General features: G+C 45.6%; 1 protein-coding gene and 1 pseudogene across 2 annotated transcripts in view; both read left to right on the plus strand.

Annotated features, from left to right (window-relative positions):
- cpxm2 (carboxypeptidase X (M14 family), member 2) overlaps nucleotides 1-14,965 on the plus strand; it is a gene marked incomplete at its 5' end in the record, with an annotated part of 46,369 nt that overhangs the window by 23,258 nt on the left and 8,146 nt on the right. The window contains 7 exons of the mRNA XM_083635830.1: nucleotides 982-1,066; nucleotides 4,495-4,645; nucleotides 4,916-5,004; nucleotides 11,807-11,930; nucleotides 12,620-12,816; nucleotides 13,370-13,549; nucleotides 14,593-14,890. Coding sequence (XP_083491956.1) covers nucleotides 982-1,066; nucleotides 4,495-4,645; nucleotides 4,916-5,004; nucleotides 11,807-11,930; nucleotides 12,620-12,816; nucleotides 13,370-13,549; nucleotides 14,593-14,890 — 1,124 coding nt within the window. The remainder of the gene's footprint in view (nucleotides 1-981; nucleotides 1,067-4,494; nucleotides 4,646-4,915; nucleotides 5,005-11,806; nucleotides 11,931-12,619; nucleotides 12,817-13,369; nucleotides 13,550-14,592; nucleotides 14,891-14,965) is intronic.
- Nucleotides 5,904-7,619, plus strand: LOC310774887 (E3 ubiquitin-protein ligase arih1 pseudogene; annotated as a pseudogene). The gene is made up of 2 exons: nucleotides 5,904-6,291; nucleotides 6,350-7,619. The product of its transcript is annotated as an E3 ubiquitin-protein ligase arih1 pseudogene (transcript).

Consider the following 14,965-nt stretch of genomic DNA (forward strand, 5'->3'; position numbering starts at 1 on the left):
GTGTAGCTCCAGAGCAGAGGGAGAGCCTTTATCAGGCTGCGTTTGTAATTTTCCTCCAAGTCCGGTACGATCTCAGGGTGCAGAAGACACAGAGGCCTAGGCGGATGAGACAGAATATCCCCGCAATTAGCTCTGTAGGGCTTGTAGCTGTCTATGGTGCCAGCACCGGGGGTTCTGTTCATAACAGTGCTTTAATTAGCAGGACTGGGAATTGTTACCGGACTGGACCAGCTCAGCACTGAGGTCTTTATCCAGAAGTGCAGAAGCGCCTGCCACCCTATACCGCACATCAGGTAGCACTGTGCCTTGTATGACAGAATGATGTCGTCAGTAAGCCTTTCATTTGCAGATCCAATTACAGACATGAAAGACCCGGTACTGTTCTAACTCCCTGCCTCTGCTCTATATAAGACTTAGCCTGGTTACTGGAGAAAGAAAGTCCACCCCCATCATCTTTGAAAAGTTGTAATACTGAAATTGAAGACAGTAAGATGTCAGTTTTTCATGACGTTTTAAGTTGCCAGTCTTACATTTGTGAATAAGTTATAATTGCCAGTATTCGGGCTTAAATAGGCTCTGTGAGTTACACCAGTCACATAAATAATATGATTGTGTTTTACTGGAATACAGTATGGGCCATTTGTGCTGTTGTGTGGAGTATGTGCTGTGGAATTTCCTTTCCATGCAGCTTTAGTGGTTATTACATACATGTAGGCCAGACTCAAACAAAAGCATCTGGACGCCATGTTTCAGCTTTGCTCTCATTCCAACAGTTGAAGTAATTCAGGTTCAATGGGTGCTACTGGTATAAATGGCATTCTTTGACCTCTTAGCCTATTCATAAAGCAGCTTTCATGCTGTGGGGATTGTGCCTGTCTGGATGAGTGCCGAAGCAATATCCCCCCGGCCACCTTGGTGCACCATTTGCATTGAATTCAGCCTAACAGCATTCTCTTCGTCTCATCTCTCTGCTGTTACCAGGAGCGATTGGGTGACCTCATACAAAGTCATGGTGAGCAATGACAGCCACACCTGGATAACCCTGAAGAACGGGTCAGAGGACTTGGTGAGTAACGGGCATGAGGTTGAAAAGGAAATTTGAATTTAATACAAGTATTTCCTGATGCATATCCGCAATACAGGCAATTATTTTCACAGTATAGAGAACCTTCTCAAGCTTATTATATATCCTTCCTCCTCTCTGCAAACTAGTTGTGTATAAGACAACTTTTTTACTTTGCCCCTCATTAAATGGAACCTGAGAGGAAAAATAATTGTTGTTTGAAAGCAATTAGAATGGAATATTTGAGCCTGCTTATTTGCTAGCTCAGAGGCAATACGAAATACTGATGATCCTCAAGCAGATGGGAACCTCATCCTGGATCATTTTCAGAGCCCTATTGGGTACTTGGCTTTGACTTCACTGAATAGACAGAAATTGAATACAGCATAATCATAACGACACACTACAACAGCCGTTTTCAGTTGAATGTCAGTGTAATCAGTAATAATCCCAATACCACTGAACATATCTTGATTAATGTAATTTTTGTAGAAAATTGTATCCTCATTGCTCTCTTTAGTGGTTCAAATCCACCCACAATGACATTTCATTGTAATTTATACAATCTCTGTGCTGGTGATGTCTAGCCTGGGTAAAGACGCGTAATTGGAGGACCGATTGCTGTGCGCATGCACAAAGTTGAAGTGGTCTGTTTGCCTCTCTACATTGTGACACCATCTGTGATGTCATAAATTCAAATTGTGACATCATGAGTGATGTCATAACTCTTTTTCTACTATTCTATAATTGGAGGACCGTTTGCTCAACTGTGCACTTCTCTCTACTACTATAATTGGGCCCATCCCAGCGAGCATTTTTAGGTTGAAAAGACGTTTAAAAAACGTTTAGGGTCAACGTTGAAAAAACGCGCAAGAAAGGTTCAAGAGTGAAAGTTTTTTCACCGACGTTCACATTTAGACCATATTTCACCAGGATCTTAAATAAAAAATTCAGCACCACACACGGGATTCGAACCACGTTCGTAGAATATGGAGGGAGCCGGGCACATATACATATACTCTATCTTGCACACAACTTGTAGACTACACAATTGTAAGTTATTTTATGTGATGTGTACAAGACTATTATATTATGTAAGAGACTAAAATTATGTTGTGTGTGTGTAGGCTGTACAGCTTAGGTTAAAGGTCCCATTCCGTGCAAAAGCTGTTTTTACTTGTAAATATATACTGCTGTCATCCCTCCCTGTAATGAGTGGTCACAACCTCAGAACTGCCAGAGTTGGATTTGTCCCTATCCAGCTTCCCCCTGCAGTCTCCTTCAAGCCACGCCCCTTACACTCTGTTCCTCCAGACGGGTTAATGTGATGTCACTCGGGTCCTCAAGCATACTGCGCGCGGTCTCTCTCACACAAGCTACCTGCACCATTTTGTCTATAGCCACAAAATTAACACTTCTAGCTGGCGCGACGGCAACTGTACGTGATCCAGCAACTGCGGAGGTGCATTCGGTAAGTCTAGGCATTTTGAGATGTCCTCTTTAGCGTAGCAACCGTTAAGTTAGCGATAGCTCATTGCTAACATTAGTTGTGGACACAACCTAGAGTGCTGGTCCACGGACGCTAATCTGATTGGCCGCTGGGAGCCTGGGGCGGGCTCTCCTAGCCTGGGTAAACCCATCCCCCACGTGACCTGCTCTCAGACCTGTTCTCAGTCACTATGACTGGGAACTGAGAGAGCAGGTCACGTGGGGGCTGGGTTTACCTAGGCTAGGGCTCTCCCTCAGCGGCCAATGGGAACTGTTAGTTCTGAATATATTATAGAAACAGACCATTCTTGGGAAGCGACGAGATGAGGAAGTGACAACTCCGTCAGAACGAACGGGGGTTGCTATATTTTCGACAAATTAATCCAGAATCATGTTTTATGGACCAGAGACACACGTTTTTAAGAGGTTACAGCTGCACGAATTGAGACCTTTAACTTAACACAAGCAACTCAGGGGGTACACTGAGCCTCGTATACAGTATGTTACAATAACATAGCGTGCCCAGAGCACCTCGTTCCGTACTGGGTGCAGACCGGTGCAGACTTGCTTTGGTCTAGTCAGTTACAGCTAGTAGCTAGCGACTAAGTACTTGCGCATGCGCGTTGCTGCAGGAACTCAATTCATTATTTTATAGTATTGCGTTAAACTATTAACCATAGTTGTGTCCTGGAAGCTTTTTGCTGGCACCACATAGCCTATATAGTCCCATATTTATGATATTTCATGTGACATAAAATGCGTTGAAATGTAGTTTTCGTGTAGACCAGATTTCAACTTACAGTTACACAATAAAATGGACAAATGCCAATTCACACACTATCAATATTGTCTCTATTCCAAGCTACAACAAATGTTTTAACAATATGATTAACCAAATTGTGTTTTTTTTACACTTTGACGTTGTAACCGCATTTTAGCCGGTTGAAAAGAGGGTGAAATTAGGTCTTAGACGTTCAAACCCAATATCACCCAGATTTAAACTAAAAATCAACGTTGAAAAAACATTTTGTGCTCGCTGGGATGGTGCATGATTGCTCAACTTCCATTGTGACATCATCATGAGGTATGTCATAAATCCCTCTCCTCATGCATTGTGACATCATCAGTGATGTCATAACTCTTTCTCTACTATAATTGGAGGGCCAATTGCTCAGTTGAGCACAAATTTCACCTCGGTCAGGCATTTGATTGGCTGTAAGTCGGACACGTGGTAGGATTAACGTGGGCAAAATGGCAGACAGCTTTAGATTAGCTAACAAACTAACGCTAAACTACTGATGTTATCAGACATCATAGACATTAAAAATGTGAGTCAGGGTTAGTTAGGGTTATGGTTAGGGGTTAGGGTTTGGGCTAGGGTTCGTTAGACCCATGGGTTAGAGACCCCGTTGTGGACGCCGAGCCGAGCACTTCCAGGAGGGCGAGCTGAATCTGTAAGCCGAGTAGATCCTGTGCTTACACCGGCACGGTCACGATTTGTGTCACCGGGTCTGACTGATGATGTCATACCCACTAATGATGTCATAGACATTGTGACATCATCAGCTTTCCAGTGTCTCCACCCTAGAAATCGAGCGCGCATAGCACACGAGATTGCTGGTATTTATACGAGTACCGGTACTCATTTCTAGTATACTCATTTCTGGTGCTGCACTTTGAGCGCCATTCTGAGAATATACAGTTGTGCAATTGCGCACGAGCTGCATGCCCATCTGCCTTCTTAGTGAGTGAGATAATATAACTGTGTCATGGAAGTTTAAGGACATTCTGGCTGGAAGAAGGCTTACTTGTACAATACTGTATATATGTGTGCATGCATGTTGATTATAAAGTTAACCAAGCCTTAAACCATCACATAAGAGTAGAATATCTTAGACGTAGCTGTTTATTCACTATGGGGATGACTGTGTTTGCCTCAGTAGATCTTCATTGGCAACAGGGAAAAGGAAATTCCAGTCCGGAACATTTTCCCCATGCCAGTGGTCGCCAGATACATTCGAGTCAACCCTTGCTCTTGGTTTCACAGCGGCAACATCTGCATGAGAGTCGAGATCCTTGGCTGTCCTATGCCAGGTGACGGGTTTGTATGGGCCTCCAAAGCAGACACATTACTTCTTCCATTGGCACATACGTAGAGCTACTGACAGTTCTGGGGAATGCATGGCTTCCCCAGAATATCTGATTCATCTAGTGTTCAAGACATCACTCAGTGACCAATTGACTTTTTTTTTTAAGTAATGTGCTCAGCTCACTATCTGTGGTGGCGCTTAGAGCCGAGCATGGATGGATGTATTCGCTTCTGGATATCAGTAACAGTAACTTCATGTTACCTGATTCCCACAGATCCTAATAACTATTACCACAGACGGAATGAAATCACAACCACAGACAACCTAGACTTCAGACATCACAGCTACAAAGACATGAGGGGGGTAAGTTGCAGTAAACAGAGGACAACAGTTGGCTACATATCACCCTGTTAGTGATTCTGATGTTTGCGTGTTTTATTCATAGGAGATTTAGCTCTATTTTTTCCCTGAAAAGTGACAGAACATGGAGTGATAAGACATCTTGTATTACTGTGACAGAACATGGAACAATAAGACATATTGTATTACTGTCAGCCAATTTCAGACAAGTTGTGTCCTTTGCAAGAACAAAACAACATAAAAGAATAGAGCCTGGCCAGCCAAATGAAAATGCAGCATCTCGTGGGTTGTTGTATCATATCATTACTTATTCATATAGTTGTCATGACATGAACAGTAAGTAACGTGTTTGTACTAAGAAGGAAAACAGCTGTAGTTGTCAGTGTGTATGTACACTGTGACTGAGTGGTTATGAAGGTACAAGTGCTGTCTGCTGTGAATCATAATCTCTTGTAACACAGCAGCTCCGCTCTGCCAAGCAGCCGACCACAGGTGTCCCAAACTGCTGTTAGAACAGGGTGTCAAACTCATTTGAGTTCACGGGCCACATGCAACCTAATTTGGGCTCAAGTGGGCCAGACAAAGAAAATCAATAACCTATAAACAAGCGCAACTTTGGCCCAGGACCACATGCGTCATGTAGCAACCAGGCGACCTCAAGAATCTCAAGCCCATTCAAGGAAACTACATCTTTCAACAGCCAAAGTTTGGCACTGATGTCTTCAGTCTGAGGCGATATATAAGTATAAGTATGGAGAATGGACTGACGGGATTGCCGAAGGGGACGAAGGGGTCTTGGACGGAGGACAACGACGAACTGCTGGCCTTGACTTTGGAGGGCGGCATGGGGAAAACGGCTAAAAAGAAGGAGGCTGAGGAAAATAGCATGCACCAGAAGAAGCATGTGGTTTCCCCATGAAGTGGAGATTGTGTATGGATCGGACATCAGCAGTTTGGGAGGTATGGAATGTGATGAGATGGGGCAGAAGGGTGGGAATCGAGGTAGTCAAGGGGGGAACAGTCTTAAAAGATTTACGGTGGAGAGTGGTGGTAGCTCTCTACCTGAGAGTGAAGATGAGCAAGTCCAGAAGGAGATGCCTAAGAAAAACAACCTGGACTTTGGAGAGGTGGAGTTTGTGGATCTTGTGCTGGCCTTTGGGGATCGATACGAGTTTGGTGATCGGCCTACTGGTGCAAGAGACCATGGCCCAGGCAAAGAAGAGGACTCCCTCTTCAAAGTTTTGACTGCCGAGCAGATCCTACAGCATTATGGTGGAGTGTATCAGGAAGGTCAATGAGGTCATCCAGATTGAAGATGATAACTTAGTTCTTAGCAGTTGTATCACAGCACAGCAGCAGCAACAGAATCCTGCAACAATAGCACGCATTCTTCTCAGTCATTTCCACTGGGATAAAGAGAAGCTTATGGAAAGGTATTTTGATGGTAATCTGGACACACTTTTCTTTGAGTGTCACATCATCAACCCCAGTAAGAAATCTCCGACCCGTCCTCCATTCAACACAAGATTACCTGCGCAGGACATGCAATGTCAGATCTGCTATCTAAACTACCCCAACTCTTACTTCTGATCCCTGTGTGGACACAAGTTCTGCCTGCAGTGCTGGGAAGATTACCTGACCACCAAAATCATGGAAGAAGGAAGGGGACAGATCATTTCTTGTCCAGCTCATAGTTGTGACATTTTGGTTGATGACAACACAGTCATGCGTCTCATAACAGATTCAAAAGAGAAGTTAAAGTACCAGCATATAATTACAAGTACATTTGTGGAGTGCAATCCATTGTTAAAGTGGTGCCCTGCACCCGACTGCCATCACGTTGTCAAAGTCCAGGACCCAGACGCCAAGCCCGTGAGGTGCAAGTGTGGCCATCAGTTCTGCTTCAGCTGTGGAGAGAACTGGCATGACCCTCTCAAGTGTGAGTGGCTGAGGAAGTGGAAGAAATACATTGATGACACTCAAAGTTATAACTGGATTGCAGCAAATACCAAGGAGTGTCCAAAATGCCATGTGCCCATCGAGAAAATGAACGAAAATGGGAGAGAAAGAAAAGTGGCTACAATTACATGGTCTGTATGACCCAGAACTGCAACACTGAGTTATGTTGGGTCTGCCTGTGTCCATGGCAATCAGGCATGCATGACTGCAATGACTACAATGAAGATGGCGAGGCTCGGAGACGCTCCAGGGCAGGGCAGCCGAGGTACATCTTCTACTGCGACCGCTACATGAACCACATGAGGGAGCCTGCGCTTTGAGCACGAGCTCTATGCTAGGGTCAAGCAGAACACGGAGGAGATACAGGAGCACGTGTCCTGGATTGACATGAAGAAGGCCGTGGATGTGCTGTGCCAGTGCCGCTCCACCCTCATGTTTACCTATGTCTTTGCCTTCTACCTCAAGAAGAACACCCAGTCCAATATTTGAGGACAACCAGGCAGACCTGGAAAAAGGCCACTGAGGTGCTGTCTGGCTACGTTGAGCGGGACATCTCCCAAGACACCAATCAGAAAATACAAGTTTAGTACAGATACTGTAAGAGCAGGCAAAGAGTGCTGCTAAAACACATGCATGAAGGCCTGTGGGTGTGGGAGTAGTACATTGAGGATTGAGGACACAATTGAATTCATACTGAATTGTGATACATTGTGACATCATCACTGATGTCATCGACTGAATTGTGATTTTAAGGGATTACTTTGTTTTGTTTTTGCTCTAAAATTCATGAGGCAGGCATTTCCAATAAACACAGATTTAAAGAATGTGCAACAATTTGTGCTGGTGCAGTGCATCTGCCACACACCACAAGACAAAAGCAAATTCAGAGGAGACACAGCCAGGACACTCAGGAATGCATTTTTGACATAAAACATTTTACTTAGAAACATGCTATAACTATTTCACTTGGTGCCCTGTTATGCTCTCATTTGAATCAGATCTAAATGTTGCAAATAACTATACATTGTTTACATTGCATTTCCATGTATGCACTGATTTTTTTCTGATTTCCCCCCTCATGTTCTCCCTAATTCTCCAATTTCTCCCCGCCTGACTGCGGGGAGCTTCACCGGCAGGACATAGCATGAGGGAGGATCATGCTATTCCCACTAGTTCCCTCCTGCCCCCGACCAGGCGCCCCAGACCAGAGGAGGCGCTAGTGCACTAAGTGCAACTAGGGAGAAAACGGGGGGGAAATCAGAAAAAAAGAACACGTTTTCACATAGGGTTATCTCTACCATCAAACATGATCAAATCTACTGTCTGCAACTGTGCATTACAATTGACGGCAACTGTGCAATTCTCTACGAGGAATCAGCGTGACGTCACAACAACAACAAATCACCGCAATACACCCGGAACCACGGCACTTAACTAGTATGAGTTGTGCCAAACAAACGTTAATATCTCAAAAACTCTACATCTCTTATATTTTGCCATTCTGAGTGAGAGCAGAAGTAGCTCAAGAGTTTGGTGTATAATATGTTATGTGTTAAAGTTGTGTGAACTGTCGCAGGTTTTAAAATGTACACCGCAGAGCTGGGGCTAGAGTGAGCTTCACCGGCAGGAACATGGGAGGATCACGCTATTCCCACCAGTTCCCTTCCGCCCTGAACAGGCGCCCTGACCGACCAGTAAAAATTATTTCTACCAAAGCTAACTGAACCTCACATCATGTTAACATGATAACTGGAATTTCCATCATCGCGCATCCCGATCCGACCAGACTGCGAGGCCATCTCTTGGCCTCCAGAAAGAGCCTGAGCACCTTGGGATCCGCCCTCTCAGCTGTGCTTGCTCCATGGTCACCAGGGCCGGGTTGGCACCGTGGTCCAGGAGCAGCTGTTATGCAGCACCACCTCAAGCAGGCGAGATACCACGTCATGGGTCAGAACGCCAGTTTCCTGGAGCAGCAGGCAGAAGCAGTCCAGGTGGTGGTGGGCGGCACTGATGTAGAGAGGAGACCTTTTGAGGGTGTGAACGCTATCCATGTCAACAAGAACAGCAGCACGGAACCTGATGAGTTCCTGCAGTATCTCCAGCCTTCCCGCCTTGGCAGCACAATAGACCGGGGTGTCTGGGCAGTGTCCGCTTCCGTTGGGGTCGGCCCCGGCTTCCAGGAGGATTTGGACACAGTCCAGCTGACCGTTGAACACGGCCCCGTACAGAGGCGTCCAGTGGAAGGTATCAGCTAGGTCTATCTGAGCTCCCTTGTCGATCAGGTAGGCCACACAGGCAGCATGACCCCGCATGGCTGCGATACCCAGTGGGGTGTTCCCAAACCTCCACTCATTGACCCGCCTTCTGAAGAGGTCTTCCTGCAGTAGGGTCATCAGTTCATCCAGGTCTCCTGTGTAGGCGGCATCGTGGAGGTGCCCGTCATCATGCTCTGCTCGAGCAGCCATTCCTTCAAGTCTGTGACTGTACCTCACTGTCTATGTGCGTGTACGGTGTAACTGAAGGCTTTATGAAGGGACTGAACAGTGTGTTGGACATGATGACATAACATCATCTTGACATCATGACTTTATGACTTCATAACATTATGACATCATGGCATTGTGATATAACATTATGACTGATGACATCACTCACTGATGACATCACAATTGTTCAAGTGACATCACTGGTGACATCACTCACAGATGACATCACAATTGCTCGAGTGACATCACTGATGACATCACTCACTGATGACATCGCAATTGAGTGACATCACTGAAGACATCACAATTGCTCTAGTGACATCACTGTTGACATCATCTGTGACATCATCAGTGATTTATGACATCACTATTGTAGTGATCTGGCCACCAGCTGAGCTATCTAGAAAAAATCGCTGCCATGTTGGTTCGTAGCGGGAAAAGGCTATGGGGATTTCACTTAATGCATCAAATAAGGTCTGTGGTTAACAAAAGTTTATGGGCGTTGAAGCCCTATCAAAATTCTGTTGCAACTGCAGCTACAAATGGTCACGTGCTGTTTCCACCCGGTTTAATGGCTGAAACCACAAGTCAAACTTCTTATGTTTCTGGAGACATCTTGTTTTAATCATTCGCTATAGCCGTTTCCTTACCAGAGTCTGGGAAATGCCGTTATTGCTAGTGAAAAAGCTGCGAACTGAAATCCCCAAATGCGACCAGTCCTCTCTGAACGTCTATGCTGCTAGCGTAGTTTTGCAGTAGCCTGGGCTACTTTTACAGGGCCTTTCTCCTTCATGGTATATTCTTCTTCTGTGGTACCATCAAAAGTTGAAATGACATTACGCTGACAGAGCATGTTTACAGGCCTCGGCCACGATAACAGTGTGTGTTTACAGGCCTCGGCCACACTGACAGTGTGTGTGACAGTGTGTGTTTACAGGCCTCGGCCACGCTGACAGTGTGTGTTTACAGGCCTCGGCCATGCTGACAGTATGTGTTTACAGGCCTCGGCCACACTGACAGTGTGTGTGACAGTGTGTGTTTACAGGCCTCGGCCACGCTGACAGTGCGTGTTTACAGGCCTCGGCCACGCTGACAGTGTGTTTACAGGCCTCTGCCACGCTAACAGTGTGTGTTTACAGGCCTCGGCCACGCTGACAGCGTGTGTTTACAGGCCTCGGCCACACTGACAGTGTGTGTTTACAGGCCTCGGCCACGCTAACAGTGTGTGTTTCAGCGTGTTTACAGGCCTCGGCCACCCTGACAGCGTGTTTACAGGCCTCGGCCACACTGACAGCGTGTGTTTACAGGCCTCGGCCATGCTGACAGTGTGTTTACAGGCCTCCGCCACGCTGACAGTGTGTGTTTATAGGCCTCGGCCATGCTGACAGTGTGTGTTTACAGGCCTCGGCCACGCTGACAGAGCGTGGAGGGTTTACAGGCCTTGGCCACGCTGACCGAGCGTGGAGGGTCGAGAGACAAAACAAAGCACATGGAAAGAACATTTTCCACAGCCCGCATCCTCTCAAGAGGACGGTGTAACATTATCCTGGCCGTGATCCTTTTGAAGCTTCTTTTTAATGACACCGTTCTTCTAAGTGCATCGTTGTTAGGAGCAGATAAGTGCGCCATCAGCCCCATTAAGTTCATTTTATTTCCCAAAGACCAGATCGCTTTTAAGTGATGATGAAGTGGCAGGTACTGCATGTGAAAAGAAAGACTGCCTTTAAAAAGTGTCTTACGTTGTTCCTGCGGAATATAAGGCAGGTATAATTAAAGTGAGCAGTGTACGTTTTCAGATTGGGAGAACACGGCAAGAGTCTCGCCCTCACGCGCCCTTGTTTTGCGAACAAAAGCAGATGTTTATTGATTTACCAGCCAAATTTTTTCAATCCTAATTTAACACGGGCTTAATTAAAACCCCATCACTCCTGACTTATTAATGACTACTGCAGCAGCTGGGACAGCGAGTAAACAAAAGATAGATTTCTCAAATGAATGCAGTTACATTATTTAACAGGTTGTTATGTGAATCTCTTTTCCTGCCGCGCTTCCTCTTTGCGTCTGCTCTCGGCCATTACGTTTCAATCATAGTTCTTATTTCAATTGGCTCTGCTGTAGTCCAGCTGTTCTACGAGCCTGCTCTCATGAGCGCATTGACCCCTTCGTGCTCTGTCATATTGGTCGAAGCATTATTAAGTCACACAGTCCTCAGAGTCCTGTTCATATTGCTTTTTATTGCCAAGGTGTCTCTCAATGTAACCAAGCCCCAAGGCAGCTGTGCTCGCCTAATGTCAGAGGTTTTATCTAGCATCGTTCCATCGTGTATTAAGAGCTGACACTGCATTATTTTCCTCTCACAGCTTATGAAGGTGGTGAATGAGATGTGCCCCAACGTCACCCGGATTTACAACATAGGCAAGAGCCACAATGGCCTCAAGCTGTATGCCATCGAGATCTCTGACAACCCAGGAGAGCATGAAGTTGGTGAGAATATCTTTAAAAGCCCCCCCCCACACACACACACACACACACATATAAGGACTTTATAAATGCTTATAATGATAGTTTTACTTGGTCAAACCAAGCGATTCAGCTATATTTGGAATCACGAGAGACCATAGAACATTTCACTCAGACCAAAACAGAACAAAACGTCAATTTATTTATTTTTAATCCACTTTTCTTTCTTTTTCTTTTTTCTTTTTGGACGAAGTGAAATGTTCTATGGTCTCTCATGATTCCAAATATAGCTGAATCACTTGGTTTGACCCAGTAAAACTATTTTATACGCATTTTTCGAAATGCAGATGGAAAAAAGAATGGCGGATCAATGGCTCACTGGTGCATATGCCTAAACCAGAAATGGCCGTGACTTTGGCTCTCTATAGAACAGCTAGGCAGTCTAGTTTTAGTTTCAGCCTTTAAAACCAGGAAAAGAGAACACTTATACACTTATAACACTATCAATATTACGATATCCAAAATCTAAGACGATATCTAGTCTCATATCAGAATATTGATATAATATTGATATATTGCCCATCCCTAGTTTTGTGTAATGTTAACATCAAAGAACTGTTTTTCTTTGTGTTGCTAAAGTTAGCAAAATTGCATATTTAATCTTTCACTCTGTCCATCCTTCTCCTGCCCCTTGTGTGAACCTTGTTGACCAGGTGAACCGGAGTTTCGGTACACGGCGGGTTCCCATGGCAACGAGGTGCTGGGCCGCGAGCTGCTGCTGCTGCTGATGCAGTTCATGTGTCTGGAGTATCTGGCTGGCAACCCGCGCATACGCCACCTGGTGGAGGAGACCAGGATCCACCTGTTGCCATCTGTCAATCCCGATGGGTACGAGAAAGCCTTTGAAGTGGTAGGTCTGCAAGACTGCCATTATAGTGACCCCACATCATGCACTGGCTTCAGGCGAAAATACCGCCCTCTCTGTTTGACAGGTGTGTGTGCTCTCCTGAAGAGAGCATACATTAATGTGTTAGCCTTTACAGCATCAAAATGGGTTAGAACGACCAGTGGAATATGTTCATTATGAACAATATAGCTGATTGTACTTATATTTTTTAATAGCCCCATTCCAAAATTACATAAATGTAGATGTGTGATGATGTCTATACTGCTTTAAATATACCACTGAAACACATGTGGATAGGGGTGGTATTAAATCAGCTGCAGGCCTGTCAGATGAAAGACATGCATTAATGAAACACATAGATAAAGTAAGTCAGTTAAAAGCTGATCATGTTTGGCCACTGTCAATGACATCAAGTCATTTGGCGACCTGATGTGTGTGTGTGTGTGTGTGTGTGTGTGTGTGTATGTGCGCAATGTGCATTGGACACATTGCATTGTTTTCTCTGTATCTCCTTCATATTGTCGCCATGTGTTTCCATACCGGCGGCTTTACCCAGGGTTCAGAGCTTAGTGGCTGGTCTCTGGGGCGATGGAGCCAGGACGGGATCGACATTCACCACAACTTCCCCGATCTCAACTCCATCCTGTGGGAGGCTGAGGCCAAGAAGTGGATCCCTCGCAAGATGTTCAACCACCATGTGCCAGTCCCAGAGTGGTACCAGTCCAAAAACGCCACGGTGAGTCTACTTGACTCTGTTTGATAGGCTGTTATTACTGGACTTGTAGCTCCCCAGGTGATGGCCTATAATTTTCACATTAGGTCTAATGGAAGCAGCAGACTTCCAACTGCCTCTTGAACTCCTACATCTCACCAGTTGGATTTAAACTTCAACAGTCAATTTTAATCTTAGAACAGTGTGCTATAACTCAAAATGAAAGCTACAATTCTACACATTGAAATTACTTACAGCTTCTCTGCTTTTCATCATCAAAATGAACTGCAAATTTTTTTTTTTTTATACCAAAATCAATAATGTGGTCTAAATTAGTAGCCTGAAAATGTATCTTCCATGTTCTGCATCTACGACAATGTAATAAGCAGTAACTTCACTTCCACACCTCCAATCTAGCAACGCTAAGTGTTTTGGAAAGGGCAAAGCAGCCTTGTGAGCATATCAGTGTGGTCTATTTTTGGAATGAGGGGTGTATTTTGGTATTTGTGACGAAGTGGCTGGGAGCTATTATAAGCCGAGCAATCTATTAAAAGCTCACGCTCACTTGAGTGTTTTGACGTTACCGAGAGCCATGAATGAGTCACACACCGCCTCAAGAATAGCTGCTGAAGCTGCGGAGCTGGGATCCCGATCTGTGCTCAGGAAGCTGTGAAAACGGTCCTCATTCTCCTCAGCGGCTGGTTCAGCCAGTTCTGGGAGATAGCACGGCTGGTGAACAATATGAGCCCACACAGAAGGGCCAATTTGCTCTGTTTCCTAATTGTAACTTGCATAGAAATACAAGCCGGCTTTTTTGGAATCAATAATAGGGAGTTAGAAGCTTTTACTTTTGAAACCACATGTGAGCGTTGAGTGGTGTGTAATTTATAAACCTTGCTGGAAAATAGTAACATGCCAGTTTGATATCTTTAACCCCCCAGCACACCCGCTCACACTGCAATGAAATTGTTTTCAGCGCGCAGGAGTTAATTTAGCGATCACGGCACTGAGATGATTGCATGAATCGCATTATCCTCCTCTCTCTCCCCCGCGTCCTTTCTCTGTAGGTTGCCGTGGAGACGCGGGCCCTGGTGGCGTGGATGGAGAAGATGCCCTTCGCGTTGGGCGGTAACCTCCAGGGAGGGGAGCTGGTGGTGACCTTCCCGTATGACAGGACCCGCTCCCAGGGGGTGACCAGGGAGCAGACCCCGACGCCCGACGACCACGTCTTCCGCTGGCTGGCCTTCTCCTACGCATCCACCCACCGTCTGATGACCGATGCCAACCGGCGTGTCTGCCACACTGAGGACTTCGCCAAGGAGGATGGCACCATCAACGGGGCGTCCTGGCACACTGCGGCTGGCAGTATGTGTCCATATACCAACCTGGGTTTCGGCTCACTGATCCTAACGCTGTGTTAAGCAGCCCTTGTTCACACAG

The sequence above is a fragment of the Poromitra crassiceps genome (assembly GCF_964638095.1).
Source record: "Poromitra crassiceps genome assembly, chromosome: 4".
In the NCBI taxonomy this organism is placed as follows: Eukaryota; Metazoa; Chordata; class Actinopteri; order Beryciformes; family Melamphaidae; genus Poromitra; species Poromitra crassiceps.